The following is a 20,886-nucleotide window of genomic DNA, read 5'->3' as shown; positions in this document are numbered from 1 at the left end:
AGCATATCTGATAACTATAAATGTAAAACATTCAAAATGTTATTTAATTCCCTAATTAGAGAGGAAATCAGTAAGACGCGATTATTTCAAAGAAGAATTGAAACGCACAGAGAGTCAGGCATGCTGACGTGAATTTGCAAGCACGCAGAATGGGTCAGTATTTTCGGGGCGGTCCTTCCTGGAACCCCTCTCCACTGGGATGCAGCTTATCTTCAACTTCCAGGCTGAGACCCCTCTGCCGTACTGCCCGTGTTCTGACACGTACAGTACAGGGTTGTGAAATGGCTCCAAGACAGCGTAAGCCCAAGATGACCGGGAAGGGCACACTAGCCAGGACACCCGGCAGTTTCTGTTGCTCGTTTGAGTCTTTCACCATTTTCCTTGACACTTAAAAAAAATCCGTCTTACAAGTCAGTGCAGAAATAAGCTCTCTCAGGGCCTACTGGCTGTTGACTGGAGAGGGTTGGGAAAGCAGTAGCTGCCCCAAACTAAAGGCATGGTGGGGCCTCCCCAAAATTGTCCTGCTGGCCTCGGAGGGAGTGACCCATGAGCTGGGGGCCCTCTGGGCTCCTCTCCGGTGCTAGCCCAGCCTTGCCCCTGCCTCTCCAGTTCGTCTGAGAACATGTGTGTGAGCTGTAACTACAAGACGGGAAGGAACTGGTGAGCTGGTTATGTGGCCCAAACCGCCATTCGTCTCCTTCCTCCTCTCTCCTCAAGGCAGGCCTGTTCTGCTGCTTGCTTGCTTGCTTGCTTTCTTTCTTTTTTTTTTTTTTTTAAAGATTTTATATATTTATTTGACAGACAGAGGTCACAAGTAGGCAGAGAGGCAGGCAGAGAGAGAGGAGGAAGCAGGCTCCCCACAGAGCAGAGAGCCCGATGCAGGGCTCGATCCGAGGACCCTGGGATCATGACCTGAGCCGAAGGCAGCGGCTTTAACCCACTGAGCCACCCAGGTGCCCCTGTTCTGCTGCTTTCTTTATGTGACAGATGAAAGGACCATCATTTCCATGTGTCAGGGAGTGTGCCTTTCAGCTGCCTTGTTTTTGGCCATCGACAGCCCAATTGCTGGTAATATAAACTCATTTTTATCAACAGGCTCAATGAAATGTCCCCACCAGAATTTCTGCCAGAACACTGACAGGTCTCCTGATCGTGCGTGTCTGTGAACCTCAGAATCTGATCTGAGTGACTTGATAGTCGTGTGTTTAAATGGAAAGTTTGCCCCTTCTGGATCCTGGATTCTTTTGTGACCCCCTGCCCCCACCCTGGCTAATGCAGGAATATCTGGGAATGGGCCAACAAGCTGATGTGGGGATTGCCTTGCCATTCCGATGTGGTCAGGTCTGGCTGCGCGAGGTCTCCCCATTCCTCGATGTCCCTGCTGGGGCTGTTGGCCCATTTGTGTGCCCGTCAGCCCCCATGCCAGGGCAGGAGCCAAGGAGCCCACAGGGGCCACTTCGTGGCAGGAGGGCTGAGCAGGAGGAAGTGGACATCAATTCAATCAGAGAATATTTTACTCTTCTCTGATTTTTGCTTTTCCTCGTTTTCTTTCCCAGGCATGGCCACAGCCAAACTTTTCTGAAACAGGTTCACAGAGAAGAGCATCCTCTTCTGTTTGGAATTTAGTTTACTCTTCATCTGTCCACTGATTTCCTCAGAGTATTTTTATTTTATTTTATTTTATTTTTTAAAGATCTTCTTTATTTATTTGAGAGAGAGAGAGAGAGTGAGAGAGAGCATGAGCGGGGAGAAGGTCAGAGGGAGAAGCAGACTCCTCATGGAGCTGGGAGCCTGATGCGGGACTTGATCCCAGGACTCCAGGATCATGACCTGAGCTGAAGGCAGTCGCTTAACCAACTGAGCCACCCAGGCGCCCCTCCTCAGAGTATTTTTAAAAATGATATAGGAAATACCCCAATAAAAGACGGTCTGGCCAGGCTGACATCTGCTGTCGTTTGAAGGTCATGGAGGCGGAGCAGACCAAGACAAGGAGTGAGCTGGTACACAAGGAGACGGCGGCCAGGTACAACGCGGCCATGGGCCGTATGCGGCAGCTGGAGAAGAAGCTCAAGAGAGCCATCAACAAGTCCAAGTGAGTCTGGGCATGTGGGACCCCGGGGCCCTGGGTGATTGTCCTCCTCTCAGGCATCTTCTCTCCCTTTTGTGTGCCATGCAGTCAGGGACCCGCCTCCTCAGAGTCCCCCAAGTTCTGTATAACCCCCCCAAGGCAGGAAGTGCTGCTCCAGCTGTGACCGACCTGGAAGACACAGAAAAAAGAATTTCAAAAGCACACCATCGCATGGCTCATTGGCTGGGGCCTGGGGCTGGGCTTTGGGAGACTCAGTGCCCTTGGCTCTGTGGTGGACAGTGTGGATGAGCTGCGTCCTTCTGTCAGCATAATGGGCGTGAGCTGTATGCACAGTACACGTTCTCTGTGGACCAAGAGCCAATGAGACAGTGCAAGACTGGTTTTAATGGAGGCTTCTGCAAGCTTTACTCGTGATTGCTAGATATTTTTATACAGTAATGATCTTGGGGACAAGCCCCCTGCTTCATTCACAGTCTCTGGGCCTCCACGCTTTTGAAGAGCTTCACAAGAGGTGAACAGCCCAAGAATAAAGCACTGGTCCTCTCTTAATGCTCGACACCAAAGTTCCTAAAAAGAGCCAGGGTCTTTTGATTGGCCCAGAACGCGGAGACCAGTAGAATGTTAGCATTTGTCCTCCCTCTTGCCCATGACCGGGCTGGGTCTGCAGACTGATGCCTCTGGTCCTGGGCAGAATCCAGGAGGACCAGTCTGAGCCCCCGTGCTTTCGGCGATGGGTGAATGGTGCTTCTCTCCTCCCTGGGTGACCCCAGTAGAGGAGGATGTGTGCTGAAGCAGCTCCTTCTCCTCATCTGGTCTTCAGTCTTGAGGGGGCCAATCTCCTCCTTAGGAGAAGGGGATCCAGGCTGCCTTGGCTGCTGGGCACACCCTGTATGGCCTTGAATAGCCCCCCAGGGAGGAAAGTGAACCAGGGTACAAGGAGTTAAGTGTTCACGTGTGTGGGTTCCGCAGATCTTGAGATGGGCCTTCTGTCAGCTCAGCTCTGACTGGCGCCGGTATCCATCAGGCTCCAGAGGCACAAGTATCCTCTTCATCTCATGGCGTAGTTGGCGTTTACATCCTGGACGGATGGCCTGCTGGCCTTAAGCTAGTGCCCCGGGTATGCCCTCTGGTGGCCACTGGGGTCATTGTATTCTGTCACTCTTAAGAGTTCTTCCTTGTGTCTTCCCTAGGCCCTATTTTGAACTCAAGGCAAAGTACTACGTGCAGCTTGAGGTACGTGTAGCCTTCTTTGGCTTTGTTGTCGATGGGATTTTTCTGCGAAGTTCCACTTTATGTGGCAGCGGGCTTTCACATGGCATATTTGCTACAAGAGGAGAATGGAGAGAGAAGCACATTCTTTACTGAGTTTTCAGGCCTCACAGTGGTCTTGGTTGGGTCCTCAACGGTGTCTGCAGTCTCTCAGTGTGCCATTTAGCCGCTTTCCGCACTGTACCAGGGCAGTGGTTCTCGGGGGCTGCTGGGACCAGCATCAGCTTTGCCTAGAAAGTGCAGATTTCCCAAGCCCCACCCCGTGCAGATCTACTGAATTAGAAACTGCAGGTTTCTAATTCCCCCAGTGCCAGGGGCACCTGGGTGGCTCAGTGGGTTAAGCCTCTGCCTTCGGCTCAGGTCATGATCCCAGGGTCCTGGGATCAAGCCCCGTATCAGGCTCTCTGCTCAGCGGTGAGCCTGCTTCCTCCTCTCTCTCTGCCTGTCTCTCTGCCTACTTGTGATCTCTGTCTTTCAAATAAATAAATAAATAAAATCTTAAAAAAAAAAAAAAAAAAGAAAGAAACTGCAGGTGTGAGCCCAGCCATCTGTGTTTTCAAAAGGCCTCCAGGGGGTTCTGATGCACCCTTAAGTTTGAGAACCACAGTACAAGGGACCAAATGTCTAGAAAGTAGGGCTTGTGTGTGAGTTTGACACCCATTCTTTCTCTGATGGGGTTTATCCTGCCAGTGGTAGTGTTTGGTTATTAGTGTGAGTTTGTCACCTGGATAGGAGTTGGGGCTGGGAGTGTGGATCTCTTGTGTGGATAGCTGGTAAGAGAAATCAGGCCAACACTCATGTCTTGGGGAAGTCTTTGGAGTGGAGGGAAGGGCAGAAATTGCTTGAACTTGTTATTCAGAAGCCTTGCAAGGCCAGTAGGGGCTGCCTCCACTTACTGGGCCTCCTGTTCTCTTGACCAGCAACTGAAGAAGACTGTGGATGACCTTCAGGCCAAACTGGCCCTGGCGAAAGGCGAGTACAAGACAGCCCTGAAGAACCTGGAGATGATCTCAGATGAGATCCATGAGCGGCGGCGCTCCAGTGCCATGGGGCCTCGGGGCTGTGGCGTGGGGGCTGAGGGCAGCAGCACGTCTGTGGAGGACCTGTCAGGGAGCAAGCCTGAGCCGGATGCTGTTTCTGGTGAGTTCTGGGGGCTTGTCTGCAAGTGGGAGATGACGCAGCTTGTGTGGTCTGCTTCCAAGGCTGTCTCGCCATCATGGAAGGGTCTCAGAGCTGGGCAGGCCAGAAAGGTGGTGATTTCTCGTGGCTTCCCACATTTTGTGGAATGCTGTATTTATCAAGGTGCTACTGAATGTTCCTCAGAGTCAGGGTTCTGCGGTGGATGAGTTTGGAAAATGTTACACTTTCACCCTGATGTTCAGAGTACATATGAGAACATTCAGGGCAGGAAGGGAGAGTTGCCTCTGAATAGGGACTGTGTGCACAGATTTTATTCAAATCCTGGGTCCTCCTAGTACATGATGTGGACAAGGGCTCAACTCCGTTGTTTCAGCTGTAAAGTAGGGAGTATGAGCACCTAGTACCCACTGTGTAGAGGGGAGGCTGGAATTAGATGAAATAATCGCAGGCACCCAGAAGTCTGAAAATGGTGACTCTCACTGGTGTCTAACTATAGACACCTTTTTTCCCAAGGCCACCTGTTGGGAAACTGGTACATGTTTGCTGTGCTGCTCCCCCTTTATCACTTTACTTTTTTCCTCATGATAACGTATACTCTTTAATTCCCATCTCCTATTTCCTTCATCCCCTCACTCCCTTCCCCTCTGGTAACCATCAGTTCTCTGTAGCTAAGTGTGTTTCTTCTTTCTGGGTTTTTTTCCTTTGCTCATTTGTTTCTTAAATTTCACATGAGTGAAATCATATGGTATTTGTCTTTCTCCAACTTACTTCTCTTAGCATAAAACTCTTTAGCTCTATCCACGTTATTGCCAATGCAAGATTCCATTCTTTTTGATGGCTGAGTAATACTCCTGTGTGTGTGTGTGTGTGTGTGTGTGTGTGTGTCACATCTTCTTTATCCATTCGTCCATCCATGGACACTGGGTTGCTTCCATATCTTGGCTGTTGTAGATAATGCTGCTGTAAACATAGGAGTGCATGTGTCCCTTTTAATTAGTGTTTTTGTATTTCTGGGCAGTAAATACCCAGTAGTGGAACTTCTGGATCATAGGGTAGTTCTTTTAATTTTTTGAGAAACCTCCATACTGTTTTCCACAGTGGCTGCATCAGTTTGCATCCCCACCAACAGGGCACAAGGGTTCCTTTTTTTTCCACATTCTTGCCAACACCTGTTTTTTTCTATGTTTTTGATTTTAGGCATTCTGACAGGTGTAAGGTGGTATTTCATTGTGGTTTTGATTTGCATATCCCTGATGATGAGCGATGTTGAGCAACTTTTCATGTGTCTGTTGCCGTATGTTATGTCTTCTTTGGAGACATGTCTGTGCATGTCTTTGACCCATTTTTAATTGGATTACTTGTTTTTGTGTTGACTTGTATAAATTCTTTATATATTTTTGGATACTCTTAATTGGATATGTCATTTGTAAATATCTTCTCCCATTCTGTAGGTTGCCTTTTAGTTTTGATATTTCCTTCACTGGGCAGAAGCTTTTTATTTTGATGTAGTCCCAGTAGTTTATTGCTTTGGTTTTCTTTGCCTCATGAGACCTGTCTCAAAAAATGCTGCTATGACTGATGTCACTGAATTACCGCTTGTGCTCTCTTCTAGGATTTTTATGGTTCCAGGTCTCACATTTAGGTCTTTAATCCATTTTGAGTTTTTCTTTGTGTGTGGTGAAAGAAAATGGTCATTTTCCCTTTAGGCTAATCAAGAAAACTTTTTCAGCACTGTCTTTGTACACTTCCTTTCTTTCCTTTTCTGTGGAATAATCCCTGTTGGTCCTCTCCCAAGGTCCTTCCTCCAGAGTTTTGAAATTCGGTCAACATATGTTTAAGTACCAGGCCCAAAGGAAAGGAACCTAAAATTTGATCATCAGTAATGTGTGAGGTACTCTAATATCCAGCCTCTCACATGGAGAGGAACATGAAGCTCAGAGAGGTTAAGTAACCTGACCAAGGCTACACAGCAAGGGAGACAGGATCTTAATTCAAATACAAGCACGTTTTCTGTCCTCAGTATTACAGTACTTTTCACTGATGGTAGTCCTCTAGGGGATACTACCATGTTTTTAAAGATGAGGGAGGGAGAGTAGAATAGGAAAGGTCTAATAAGCAGGCTTACGTGCAGGCTGAAGGGAAAAGAGTTAAAGGTGAAAGTGGCTTTCAGATCACAAGAATGGCCTGTCGTCTGGGCCTTGGTTATTCTGATCTACAAAATGAGTAAGGCACAAGCTAAGAGCGCTGTAAACGAATTTTGTCCTTTTGTAGCAAATGGTGTGTCTTACATGCGATGGGAAGTTTTATGCGATCTGGAGATCACAGGATCCCAGCAGATACTCCACACAGGACTGTTTGTTCTCGCGGCTCCTTCTGCTACACGGAAGCAGCTGTCACATCTTACTAGCTTTGTTCGGCAAGCATCCCAAAGGGCCACTCTCTTCCTCTGTACTTGCGGATCTGGGGTGGAGAAACGCCCCTGATCTGGGCTGATTTATCCTCGTCCTTTAGGTAATCAACACTGACTTTCCAGAGTAGGAGTTAGAAAGTTATCGTAAGGACACTGAATATCTACGGGGCCCAGCTGCTTCCCTTCAAGTTGCTGGACACTCTGGCTATGCAGACTTGGAGGGTCAGTCCTTTACTCAGGTGCACACAGGGGCAGGGATTCTGCCGTCCCAAGGCCGCATCTGGCTGCTGGCCAGGGGGGCACGCTTCTGGAGGGGCTGAAGGAACAAGGTTGCTCCATGTCAGAACCTCTGACCGGTATCCTCTCTCCTCCTAGTGGCCTCCGAGGCCTTTGAAGATGACACCTGCAGCAACTTCGTATCAGAAGACGACTCGGAAACCCAGTCGGTATCCAGCTTTAGTTCAGGGCCCACAAGCCCATCCGAGATGCCTGACCAGTTCCCTGCAGCTGTGAGGCCTGGCAGCCTGGATCTGCCCAGCCCCGTGTCTCTGTCAGAGTTTGGAATGATGTTCCCGGTACTGGGCCCTCGCAGCGAGTGCAGTGGAGCCTCCTCCCCTGAGTGTGAGGTGGAACGAGGTGAGTTATAGCCCTCTCACCAGTAGTGCCTGGGCCACATGATGCACTGCCTCGGCAGCCAGAACTCCTTACTGTTCAAGACCTTTGCCAGGTCTCGGCAGCCCCAGGGCCGCGTGACCGGGCCTCTGGGAATGTGCGGTCTGTGTTGACCACGGAGATGTCAGCCACTGTTCTTGGGGCTCCTGGCTCCGCTCCCGAATGATTCTTAAAAACGGCGGTTTGAGTTCTTTGATCCCCAGCAATCCTCTTCACAAGTCTGTGCTAGCGAGCTGTTTCCCCACTGTTAGGGTGGGACCAGTCCTCTCTAAATATAAGGAGTACCTAAAATGCCTTGAGCCATAAAAGCCGTCTGTCATCACGTGATGGAGAAGGCTCTGTGACAGGCACAGCCGGGGAATTTTGGGAGATTCTGGAGGGCTGCAATGGCCTGGGCCCAGGAGACTCCTGGAATTGTCAGTACTCACCCGATGTCCTTTACCTTTCTCTAGGAGACAGGGCAGAAGGGGCAGAGAATAAAACAAGTGACAAAGCCAACAACAACCGAGGCCTCAGCAACAGCAGCAGCAGTGGCAAGAGCCAAAGTAGCACCACCCGCGAGGGCCAGGCCTTGGAGAACAGGATGAAACAGCTCTCCCTCCAGTGCTCGAAGGGAAGAGACGGGATTATTGCTGACATAAAAATGGTGCAGATTGGCTGATCCATCCAAAGCCCTGGCCCAAGTGCATAGCAGTATTTATACACAAAACTGTATGGAGAACATTGTGCCAATAATCATTTAATATATGCCAAATCTTAAGCGTTTACTCTAAACTGCACTAATGAAGTTGTGACCTTGAGGGCTGAAGAGTTTTCTTCTGGGAGAGAGCTCTTGGGCTGGTTTTTCAGAGCAGAGGCGTTGTTGCAGTGGACTGTGACCAGGGTCACAGCCTTTGTGGAATATTACCCGTAACAGTGTTATGGAAGCAATAACTAGTTCCTGTGAAAGAACCCAAGCCAGGAAAGGGGCTGGGAAGCTGAGCCAAACTGGGGTCAACAGCTTGCTTCTCTTTCCCTTCTTTGACCCTCAATTTGGGAAAATGGAGATGGTGTCTCCTTTATATCCAGGGGATCGAAATGAAAAAAAAAAAAAAAAAAACAAGAACAAGAACAAATATTCAGAACACACCTTTCTGGGCCAGCAAAGGCTTAAAAAAAAAAAAAAATCCAAGAACACAATTTTCATCATCTCTGGTATTCAGGGCTTTTTAAAAAAGCCTCTATGCTGGTATACCCATTAGAACCATTTTCTATAAACGTTACACCATGAACTGCACTTTTTGGGATGGGAAAGGTGAATGCCAACGTGGGGATGGGAGGGACGGAGGGTAGCAGGGACATACCATAGAAGGCAATTTGTGGCTGTGGGGGAGGAGAGTCTGTAGCATAAACCTTATCCCACCAGCCATGGGACTTAAGAATTAAGAGAAGTGCATGTGAAGAATGGTTGCCATTATTATATCTAGATTGACAAAGTGTCAATTTCTCTGTAGGTTGTGACTTTAAAAATAAAATTATTTAAGGGTTATGCTGCATTAGTATTTCTTAGAGGGAATTGTTCCTTAAAGCTAGGAAAGGGAGTAGGCATGTGTTGGCACAGGCTGTTAAATAGAAGCAATGAAGTCTGTTATGCTAATAGTAGTACGTGTTAAGATTGCTTTCCTTTAATGTTTTCATGGTTACACATATTTAGAGCACTGTATTTTTTGTCCTTTTTTGTTAAGAAAACTAGCATTTCTAAAAGAAAAGCAACCCCATTTCAAGTTGTCTGTTCTGACACAGCTTGTATATTTTAGTCATTTGTAAATCTCTTCATACTGTAGTGTTTTCTCCTTTTTTAATGACTGATACAGTATCCTAATTACAAGGTTATTTTGTACCTGTCTTAATTTCTTGAGTGTAATAAAAAACAGTTTAAGAAAATGTTTACTTTTGTGTGTCTTCCAATAAGAAACCCTGATGTTGCCTAAATCTTCCATTCTAGGCAACCTTCTTGCCACAAGGAAGAGCATGGAATGCAGTGGACATCTGTTCTAACTTCCAGTTAAGGTCCTGGATCCTAATAATTTAAGCCCCAACTATGAAGGTTTGAGTTAGAATTCTGCTGTGACTAAAGCGCAGTAAGGAGAATGCAGCTTTAGGAGAATGAAGACAAGGTGATTATGTCAGAGTGCTTCCCAACCTCTGCTGCACTGCAATCTCCCAGGAAGCTTCAAGAAGGCGGCTGTTCGCCGTTCTTAGAGCCTGAGATCATTTGGGGGTACGCCTGAGGTACCGAACTTTTAAAAGTTCCCCTAGATGATTCTGATGTGCATCGGGTTGACATTCAGGCTGTTTTTTTCCTATCTATCTGTAGCGCCGTATCTGGAGCTCTATTATAACAACTCAATATTAGATTAAACTGGTATTTGTAGGTCTCCATTCGGTTTTTGAGGGTAGGAATTAGGTCTTATTTGTTTGCATCCTGTACAAATATCTTTGTTCCAATTATGTGTTTAAATTTTTCTTTAAAGGGCCACAAAATGAATCCATCTAAAATTGAAAATACTAAATATTTGCCAAAGTGGAATCACTGTCCTGAATATGAAAACAGATTTGCTGAAGCCTGAACGGTCATGTAACTAATGAGTTCTTTTAGATGGAATGTACTAGATGAAGCCTTTTAATAATCTCTCTAGGTTACTATGCAGTTTCCATAAGTATAAAGATTTTATTTCAAATCAAGGTAGCAGAAATACAAAATAACTGGTGATAGTTATAAAGTAGAGACGACGAAAAATTCCACCTAATTTTCAGATGTTTAAAATCTTGAGCATCATTCTGCTCTCATGGATTTCTATGTAAACTGGGAATTTATACATGGCATTAGTATCTTGGCAGCTTTTCCAAATACAACCCCAATTACCATATATTAAATTTTCAATCGTATTTTTTTTTCAGTGTTACCATAAGAGCAATTTTAAAAGACTATACAAACTAAATTGTAATGTCTTCAGTGTCTCAGATTACTACCTTCATTTAGCCTGTTAAAAGTAAGAAATGCAATATTGAATATATCTCAGCTCTCCTTACATGAGTTAATGGGAGACAGGTACCTAAGTTCAACCACCTTCATTGTAAACTAAGTTAAAATATTTCTTAAAGCTTTATTCTTTCATTAACATCTGGGCAACAAACATTAAAAATCGTAACACAAAAATCTGTTATGGTAACATGATTCATTTGGTAATTAGCTGCCCAAGATGTAGAGTCACAACACAAGCAAGTTTAACTTACAACATGCTCTGCCAAAAGACAAATGTAAGTATTTCAGAATATTATCCCAGCCTACTGTTCCACCCAGTTGAGTGGATAAGTCATGTCCCTTATCCGGTCTCTATTCTCTTCTAGTAAAGGCACCATACAGTGCTGACTGAGCCTAACCTTTAATCCTCCACAGTCTGTTTATACAATGGGGCCCCTCAATGCAAACCAAGTCCTTATACACACAAAACCATGTAAATAGTACTTCTGAGTGATTTAGGGTAATTCTGACTATATACAATTCTAAACACTCTGACTTGAGCAGCACCAGATCCCACTGTAACATTTTGAGAGATTTAAGTCTGTTCTGATTGTTTGGTGTCCTGAGGATTTCTGTCCTCATTTGAAGAGCTGATTTGGTAAGTATAAAATCCAGTAAAGCTGAAAGCTGCATCACTGAAGTTGCGTTGTCTTAATCGGGATAATACTATTGAAGTCCAAGAAAAAAGGTCCTTCTTGTTTAGGCAAAAAAGTACTAGGAATGATATTGTAGATCCCCGCAGGTATATTTTCTAATTCCAGGTAGCAAAACCCACACCTATATGCAGGGAAATGAGAACAAAGTTTATAGAAGATGATGCCACAAAGAGTAAAGTATAAATTAGATGCAGTCAAAATGTAAACATTACCTATAGTCACCACTAGACTTCCTCTGAAAGCCATGGGGACCAGGATCTCCCACCACAGACACTGTTACAACCTCAAATCCAACACTATATTGCCTGGCAATAAAAAGAAACAATTACTGTTGTTATTAAGTAGTCTCAAATACATACCTAAAAATAACTAAAGTACAGATATACTATTGAACTGAGTATATGCTTTCTAAAGCTTATACTAGAGGCGGAAACCACTCTGGAACACATGCATATACTATTTTTATTCTTAATTATACAAGATGCCATTTATATTTTTATATTGATTTATATTCATATTTTTAAATCGAAGCCATGAAGATTAGTATTAAACTTACTTTAGAAGAAATAGTATTTTTACCACAGGCTCTCGGAGAATACTGTCAAATTTAAATGATAAAATACGATCTTTGCAGAAAAAAAGGACAGAGCCTGAAATCTGAATTTACAGAAGTAATTAACATATGGTAGATATGACATTCCAAATCAGTAGGGAAAAGAAGGATTATTTAGATGGTGAGGAGGTGACAAATTTAGGAAAAAGAACTGACACTGTATTCACACCAAATATAAAAATACATTCCATCTAGATGTAAAAAGCAAACCACAAAAGACCTAGAAAAAAATACGGTACAAATCTGATACTGGGGTGAGATTTCCTGCCCATAGCAAAATAAACCTGAAAAGACATCTGATTACTTTAAAAAGAAAATTTTCTCTACATTAAAAAAAAAATGATCTGGGAAAAATACTTGCAAATATGTGATACGTGCCTAAAGTTAAGAAAACCATGACAATTCCAAGAGAAAAATGGGCAAAAGACATGAACAGGGAAAGCAAAAGATACTGTCACTTTTATGTCAAATCCTTCTACTTCAATCTACGAATTGAATACAAAAAGAGCAACAACTAGATACCTTATTTCACCTACCAAACTGTAGAAAACTAGCTTAACCGTATATAAAAGATTAGTGTTTGTAAAGAGGCAAAATTCAGGCTAATTTTACTTAGTTATTTTTATTGTTTTTTAAACCTTTTTAAGTTGAGAAATAGAACACAATGTACACATAACATACAGCCTACATAACACATAAAGTGAACACATAGGTCGTCACCACCCAGATCAACACAACTCTCAGCACCGTAGAAGTCCCTGTACATGCCTTTCTCATTACAGCTCCTGTCCCCACAGAGTTAACATTTAACAATGTCTTGCCTTTCTTTAAGAGTATGTTGACATATGTTAGTTTCAGAGTACAACAGTGATACAAGTTCTGTATGTTATGCTCACCACAGTGGGTGCACTCACCGTACGGTGCAACAGTATTATTGACAATAATATTCTCTGTTGTACTTTTCATCCTTCTGACTTATTTTATACTGGAAGTTTGTACCTCTTAATCTCCTTCACCTATTTCACCCATTTCCCAACCCCCTTCCCTACTTTCTTGCTTTTATATAGTCTGACAACCTAAGCACGCATCTTTAAATAGTAGTTTCATTTTGCTTGCTCCTCACTTAAGTGGAATCATACAGTTGATGTTCTATTATGTATGGCTTCTCCTCAGCATTGTTTTTAAGACTTATCCATCATGTTGGGTAGCTATAATTTATTTTCATTGTTATGCAGCGCTCTATTTTATAATTTTCAATGCTACTGATGAACACTTGGGTTGTTACAAATGTTTGGCTCTTACAACGGCTTATCAGCCATTTTGGACTGTTCCTCTTATGACATGCCTGTCCAAGCTTTCATTTTTTTAAACTGTGGACTCTTTTTTAAATAACTAGTGTATTTACAAATCCTTCTATGTGCTCTTTGTGTCTTAACTTCTTTATCCTGAAGTCATTAAAATATCTCCTTTATTAGTAGCCCAACTGCAATAGATTTTTAGATCTGATTTGAGAAAGTGGTCTAAGTACCTTTTTGGCACATGGATACTCCAACTATCCCAGCACATTTATTCAACAGCCTATCCTTCCCCTGCTCCTCTGCAATGCCATCTTTTTCACTAATCAAGTGCCTATATATGCCTAGGTCTGTTCCAAAACCCTATTCTGTTCCATTAAATTCATTTTTAATATGATATTAACTTAAGAAAGTTATTTAATCACAAACCTTGGTCCTCTTAGCTCAATCAGTAATGGCCCGGTCTTTTCTATATGGAATTGGTAGATGGGGTTATTTCTGTGAGTTTCTTGGAAATTTCCACATCCTCCAGCACTCTGGCCACTCCACTTTCCATTAATCTTTAATAAAACAAAGTTTTTGTATTAGCAAAACTTCCCATTCTCCAATTCTACTTTAAGGACCTCAAAAAGGGAATGGTGTCACCAAGATGGCAACAAAGGTTCCTCCTGCTTTGCTCCCGTTCACAGGGACAACTAACAGCTATTCCAGAAGAGGATAGCACTGAGAAATTCCTGAACATGGATGTGAGGCAGAAGCACCCTCCTGCACCACAGAGCCCAAGACAGGTTACATCAGAAGGACAAGAGAAGCAGCTACATGTTGACTGCACTGTCTCCAGGCCAGCACCAGGTGGTGATGTCTTCCCAGAGCTTCTGATTCTTCAGTGAACAACAAGCTTCCCCTAAGAATTGTGACTTGCTTTACAAAAGCCCCTACTTGATCTCGCACCATAAGGATTACAGGAGAAACTGCGACAAAGAAGAGGGTGGAGCTTGCAACAACCAGCACGGGGACCTCAGCAGGCTGAATTCATACCTGCGGCACCCTAGTAGTAATTGCAGAACCAAGTAGGGGTATGCTTCCACCCTGGAGCTTGGCAGGGTGCAGATCTGCCTGATTTGGATAGCCAAATGGTATTGCTGGCCTTACAGCCTGGATTGCCCACATCAGGCAAGGAGCTGAGTCACAGCCCCAACTGCTGTAGACGCTGCCTTCCAGCTCCATCTGACCAGAAAGGCTGGTGACAACTACTGGATGCTGTGCATTCCAGTGGCCAAGAGTAGGCAGAACCAAGAGTTCACGAAGCAAAGCCAGTGGCCCTGTCTGGTTACTGCTTGGGGTGTAGGTGGGCTTATGTCAAGATAACAAAGAGATGCTTCTCCTGCTGAGCCCAGGCAGGAAATCTGATTTGTAGGCCTGCTCATCACCGAATACAGCCTTCAGTCTCTCTGACCAGGGAACTGAACCAGTGCACACGGAGAACTGCATAACCCAACAGCCCTTTCATAGTGGCGCTTGAACAAAAAGCACAGCTTGTGGGTTTGCCCTGTCTGCAGAGCAGAAGTGGTGGCCTCACCTGACTAGGGAATTCAGTACAGGTCCCCTTACAAAGAGATTCACAACCCCTGGGTCCTGTCCTGTTGCCCTACCAAAGCAGGGAAACTAATTCATAGCCCCATCTACTACTGATTATAGTATCATGTCCTGACTTTTTTTTTTTTTTTTAAGATTTTATTTATTTATTTCACACAGAGAGAGAGATCACAAGCAGGCAGAGAGGCAGGCAGAGAGAGAGATAGAGGAGGAAGCAGGTTCTCCGCTGAGTGGAGAGCCCGATGCGGGACTCGATCCCAGGACCCTGAGATCATGACCTGAGCCGAAGGCAGCGGCTTAACCCACTGAGCCACCCAGGTGCCCCTGTCCTGACTTTGTAGTAAGTCCGACCAGAGAATCTAAGCAACTGTGGAGCCTGTTCCACAGCCTCATTTGGGTAGGACCAAGCCAGTAGTCCTACCCAACTGTTCTCAGCTCATGGCACAACCACCATTCCCATCCTCAGAGTCCTAACAGCGGCCTTGCCCAAAAACAGACCATCATGGCAGGCCCAGTGTGCCCAAGGACAATACCAGCAGACAGCCAGAAACCCAAACTAAGCTAACTGGTGGAAAAAGTCCTGCCACAGCAAAGCTGGAAAGTCAGCCTAATCACTCAAATGTGCAGATTTATAAACCTAAAAACGAAGGATCACAAAAAATCAGATAAATGGGACATCACCCAAAAAAATGAACAATGCTCCAATAACCCTAAAAAATGGAGATCTATGAACTGTAACACAAAGAATGCAGAATAATCCTTAAGGAAGCTTAATGAACTATATGAAAACACACAATCCCCAGGGATGCAAGGATGGTTCAACACAGCTAATCAGTTCAATGTGGTAAGTCACAACAGACAGAATGGAAGAATCTTATAATCATCTCAACAGACACAGAAAAAGCACCTGACAAAATTCAACATCCATTCATGGTAGAAATGCTTTCCTAAGAAATGTGGAATAGAAGGAACATATCTCAACATAGAAAAGGCCACATACAACAAGCTTATAATTAACATACACAATGATGAAAAGTGAATGCCTCTCCTCTAAGATCAGGAACAAGACAAGAATGTCCACTCTTACCACTCCTATTCAACATATTCTGGAAGTCCTAGCTAGTGTAATCAGACAAGAAAAAGAAAATGTAGCAAACTGGAAAGGAAAAATAAAATTGTCTCTATTTGCAGATGACATGATTTTATATATAGAAAAACCTAAAGACGCAAACAGAAGACTGTTAGATCTAATCAACAAATTCAGTAAAGCTGCAAGATACAAAATTAACATACAGAAATCATTAGCATTTCTATGTTAACAATGAAGTTTCTGAAAAATAAATCAATCTCATAATAAAAACAATAAGATACTTAGGAATAAATTTAAGGAGATAAAAGAGCTATCTGAAAACTACTATTAAACATTAATCAAAGAAATTGAAAATAAAACAATAAATGGAAAGATATCCTATGTTCATAGACTGAAAGAGTTAATATTGTTAAAATGTCAATACACCAAAAGTTATCTATATATTCAATCCAATCCCTATCAGAGGACTCCAATGACTTCTTAAACACAAAAAACACTTTTTTTTTTTTTTTTACAGAACTGAACGGTTTATTGGGGGGATACCAGGAGAGACAAAGCACAGGGGACAAAAACACTTTTTTTTAAAGTTTTTTTTTTTTTTAATTTTATTTATTTGACAAGAGATCACAAGTAGGCAGAGAGGCAGACAGAGGGAGGGAGGGGGAAGCAGGCTCCCCACTGAGCAGAGAGCCCGATGTGGGGCTTGATCCCAGGACCCTGGGATCATGACCTGAGCCGAAGGCAGAAGGTTTAATCCACTGAGCCACCCAGGCGCCCCACACAAAAAACACTCTTAACATTTACACAGAACCACACAAGACCCTGAATAGCCAAAGAAATCCTGAGAAAGAACAAAGCAGGAGATAACACACTTCCTGATTACAAGCTGTACTATAAAGCTATGGTCATTAAAACAATACAGTACTGACACTATAAAAACCACATATAGGCCAACAGAATAAAGAGCCTGGAAATAAACCCAAGCATGTATGGTCAATTAATATTTGATAAGGGAGCCAAGAATTCTCCCTCAAATCTTCCTCTACAGATGACATCTAGCATACCCTGCAAAACCAGTCTCAAATTCTACCTTCAAGGTTCATTTATGGACACCTGGGTGGCTTGGCCGTTAAACATCTGCTTTCAGTTTGGGTCATGATGCTAGGGTTCTGGGATGGAGCTCTGTGGCAGGCTCCCTGCTCAGCAGGGAGACTACTCCCCTTGTCCCTCCCCCAACTCATGCTTGTGCACTCTCTCTGAAATAAATCTTTTAAAAAAATAAATATAAAGGTTCATCTACATGATGAATCCTTCTCTAATGACCAAAGTCTGCATAATCTTTTCTCTTTGAGCCTTATTTTTCACAGAATCACTAAATATTGTTCACTTAAGATCTTGTATTCCAACCCAGACTGGAGGCCACTTACATTTCCCTTGTATTACTGTCAAGTCCAGAATGTTTTTATTTTGTAAGAAATTCTTAAATGTGAATAAAATGAGAAAAGGAGAAAAAGACCAGGGAATTCTAAGCGTTCTCTGATATTATGACCCAGAGAAAGAATTCTTACCTGTTTTGATAAGGTGTACGGTGAAGGAATCTTTGAAAAAGTAAAGCTGCAGGCTGAATATACCTAGATTTTAAACAAAATTTATTGTATTGATAAAGTTTATGCTTATAAAAACTCCATAGTGATAAAGAATATACTAGAAGACTGAAAAATCAGTTGGTATACATAAAAGTAATTAATCTGTACACAGCCTTAATGAACTGGGAATTGAGCAGCTAGGGATCTTGTTCTGGCTTTCTCTCCTCCTATGTGTGACTCAGGACAATGTCCCTAGGCCTTGGTTTCTGCATCTGAAGAAAAAAGGTGGGTAGAAGCAGCCACCCAATGTCCTTTTCATCACTAAAAATCTATTCAAGCTGAGCTCCCTTACTGATGTATAGGGAAAAAAAAACCGATGCAGAACAAAGTTACAATAACCTTCTTCCACCCCAACCAACCAACTAACCAGCCCAGCTATAAGAGGGCAATATGTTCATAGGCAACTGATTTCCTTTCACAGAGTTCAAAGTTGTGTTTTTTAAGTCAGAGTATTACATAGGATAAAGGAGTTCTTAACTGCTTGTTCTGAGATAGAATTTATTAGTTCAATGTATCACATTACCTCAGGACCAAACTATTATTCTGAAAACTAAATGCTCATTCAATATGTCATTCAAAATAAAAATATTACTTTTCAAAAGCATTACTTTCTCTGGGAAGCATCGTAATTTAATGCTGAATTAATATAAGCACATATAGACAAAAATTTATAGACCATTTTCAGAAATACATTTTTTCTATAGCTAATCCCACTAAGAAGCAGAGCACAATATGTACTTGAAATTATTGTGTTCTGTCATTGTATGTTGGTTTACTCACCCGGACAGTATAATGGATTGTATTCTGCTTTTCATACTGAGAAACCACTAATGTAAAGGTATGGGTCCCAGGTGTGGTCAGCTTTATCTTAGTCAAATAATGAGGGCTGTTAATTCGAATGCCATCAATGTATGGAGGCGGGTCACCTACAAATAAGTAGGTTTACAGAAAAGGATACTTTAGTTTCTGTAGTTTTTAAATTAAAGTTTTATAGGTCATGATAGGAAAAAAAATTAAATGGATGGACATCCCTTCCCCTTGATTCCATCTTTAAAACGTAATAGTACAAAGGAATTTCACTTAAAACTTTACAATTAAAAATTTTAAATAATTGCTAGTAAGTAAATGCTATCTTTTGGAATACATTCAATGAGACAGAAGATAATACCTACTAGCCCTGTGCTGAATTTTCTCTAGTAGAGGATTTTAAAATCAAGATTGGTGCTTTTTTATTTTGAGGCAATATTTTTTAAGATACAAAGTAGAATATAAAAATATATCTATATTCCTCACCATTCAGAACTAAATTAACATTTTTGGGAGTCATACTAGCTTCCTTATAAAACAAAGTCCCTTTTAAACACCACCCTTAGTCTCATTCTGTTCCACTCTGATGAATTAATGGGCATCTTTTCTTTTCTTTTTTTTTTTTAAAGATTTTATTTGACAGATCACAAGTAGGCAAAGAGGCAGGCAGAGAGAGGGGAAGCAGGCTCCCTGCTGAGCAGAGAGCCCGATGTGGGGCTTGATCCCAGGACCCTGGGATCATGACCTGAGCCGAAGGCAGAGGCTTTAACCCACTGAGCCACCCAGGCGTCCCTGGGCATCTTTTCAGTATTGAACACACACACATCCCTAAAAATGAATGAGTAAATGTTATTTCTGTGGGTATATATCTAAAAAAAGGACACCATATTGTTTTATTTTAAAGCTTTCATTTTTTACTCAATGTTTTTTAGATTCACATTCTATAGATATGGTTTATTCCTTTTAGAACTCTCTGTATGACATACCATCATATGAATATGACTTATTTATATCCCCATTATTCAATCTCACAGATTATTTCCAGTATTTTGCTATTTCAAACAATGCATGATATAGTCTCTGATGTCTTATTGCAATCAAGCCAATACAATAAAATTATTTCATGCATGTCAATTATTACATGTCATTTAAAATCAATGCTATACCATTTAGCTTATTTAGGAATACTGAATACTTATATAATCTATTGAAAAAACTAAACATTTTAGTATCTCAAACAGGTAATAAATCTCTAATGCTTAGAGTGGTGTATCTAGTGTGAGGAGAAAAACAAAAATCTTGGACAAGATTTTTAACATTTCTGTGCCTCAGTTTACTCTCTTGTCAAATAGAATGATAGAAGACTGTTTTTTAATTCACCTGAGTGTTGTAATGAAAATAAAATTGTAAACCAGAAATTATTTTTTTCTGAAAAGGCAGTATCATTATATGTAAGAGGGAGCATTGTTTAAAAAAAAATCCAAATAAAAAGTGTAACAAAAATATTTTTGAAGTTCAAAAGCCATATAAATATCTTAATGCTAGGAATAGCTACTCACAGTATTTGTGTTTTTTTGGTTGTATAGTGGCCAACATAATGAAAATTGGGAAATTTGGCTAATTTACCTTTAATCCTTGAAATCATATGTGCCATGCCCATTCTGGAATATCAAAATCTCTTGATATTGACTGACTGATAGGAGTCAGGGCCTGTCATGTAGTTTCTGTGCCCCCCTTCCTCCGCCTCCCCCTTTCACCCCGTGTCAGGGGGATGAATACCATGTTTTTCTCTCACTAAATAAAAACAAGACTTAACGAAACCACTTTCTTTTGCCCAGCCTTCTTGAAAGAACTGGCAATAATTGCTTCCTTACCTCCCAGTCTCTCCTCAATCCACTCCATTTGGGCTTCTAAGCTCACCTCTCTACCAGCTCTGTTCTTGTTAAGGTCAACAATGACTACCAGGATGCTAAGTCCAATTATTTCTTCTCTAACCTATCTTACCTCTAAAATAACAATAGATGCATTTGTCTACTCTTTCCCTCATGAAACACTGTCCTCACCTGGGTCATGTAAATCTTACTTTATTTCCTCAGGTACTCTGTTCTAATTTTTCTGCAGTAACTTTCTTCTGCTCAACCTTAAGCCATCTGAATCCAAGGGTTAGGTCCGGGGTGTTCATCTCTGTACCTACAAGTCTGTCCACTGTCAGTGTATACAGCCCTATCTTCAAAAGGCATCTGTATGCCCCTCATTCTTCAATCTGCATCTATAACCCTAACCTTATCTCAGAACTCTACCCAAAAATCCAACTGTTTCCTTGGTTTCTATACCTGGATATCTAATAGGTATTTTAAATAAGTAACAACAACAAAAATTAACTTTTGCTTTTACTCCACAACAAAACTGCTTCCTCTGCCCCACGCTCAGTTTTTGCCTATCTCAGTAAATGTTATAGCAGCTTTTTATGAAGTAAGCCAAAAAGACAGAAATCCTTGATTTCTCTTTGGCCCCCCAAATTAACTAAGGTCCTGACAAT

General features: G+C 42.3%; 2 protein-coding genes across 3 annotated transcripts in view; one reads left to right on the top strand and one right to left on the bottom strand.

Annotated features, from left to right (window-relative positions):
- Positions 1-13,387, top strand: part of SH3BP5 (SH3 domain binding protein 5) — a 77,571-nt gene extending 64,184 nt beyond the window's left edge. The window contains exons 5-9 of the mRNA XM_047737305.1: positions 1,962-2,092; positions 3,280-3,322; positions 4,279-4,498; positions 7,284-7,544; positions 8,033-13,387. Of these exons, the coding sequence (XP_047593261.1) occupies positions 1,962-2,092; positions 3,280-3,322; positions 4,279-4,498; positions 7,284-7,544; positions 8,033-8,241 (864 nt within the window). The 3' untranslated portion in view covers positions 8,242-13,387. The remainder of the gene's footprint in view (positions 1-1,961; positions 2,093-3,279; positions 3,323-4,278; positions 4,499-7,283; positions 7,545-8,032) is intronic.
- CAPN7 (calpain 7) overlaps positions 10,266-20,886 on the bottom strand; it is a 43,177-nt gene continuing 32,556 nt past the window's right edge. Inside the window, exons 17-21 of one of the 2 annotated variants that reach the window (XM_047737285.1) lie at positions 18,321-18,466; positions 17,463-17,525; positions 13,638-13,768; positions 11,513-11,605; positions 10,266-11,421 (exon numbers count right to left, since the gene is read on the bottom strand). In XM_047737285.1, the coding sequence (XP_047593241.1) occupies positions 11,277-11,421; positions 11,513-11,605; positions 13,638-13,768; positions 17,463-17,525; positions 18,321-18,466 (578 nt within the window). In that variant the 3' untranslated portion in view covers positions 10,266-11,276. The remainder of the gene's footprint in view (positions 11,422-11,512; positions 11,606-13,637; positions 13,769-17,462; positions 17,526-18,320; positions 18,467-20,886) is intronic. The other variant, XM_047737292.1, reaches the window with a different exon arrangement.

Source organism: Lutra lutra, chromosome 1 (genome assembly GCF_902655055.1).
Source record: "Lutra lutra chromosome 1, mLutLut1.2, whole genome shotgun sequence".
Classification (NCBI taxonomy): domain Eukaryota; kingdom Metazoa; phylum Chordata; class Mammalia; order Carnivora; family Mustelidae; genus Lutra; species Lutra lutra.
The sequence above is the reverse complement of the archived record's forward strand: the minus strand, read 5'-3'. Positions and strand labels throughout refer to the sequence as shown.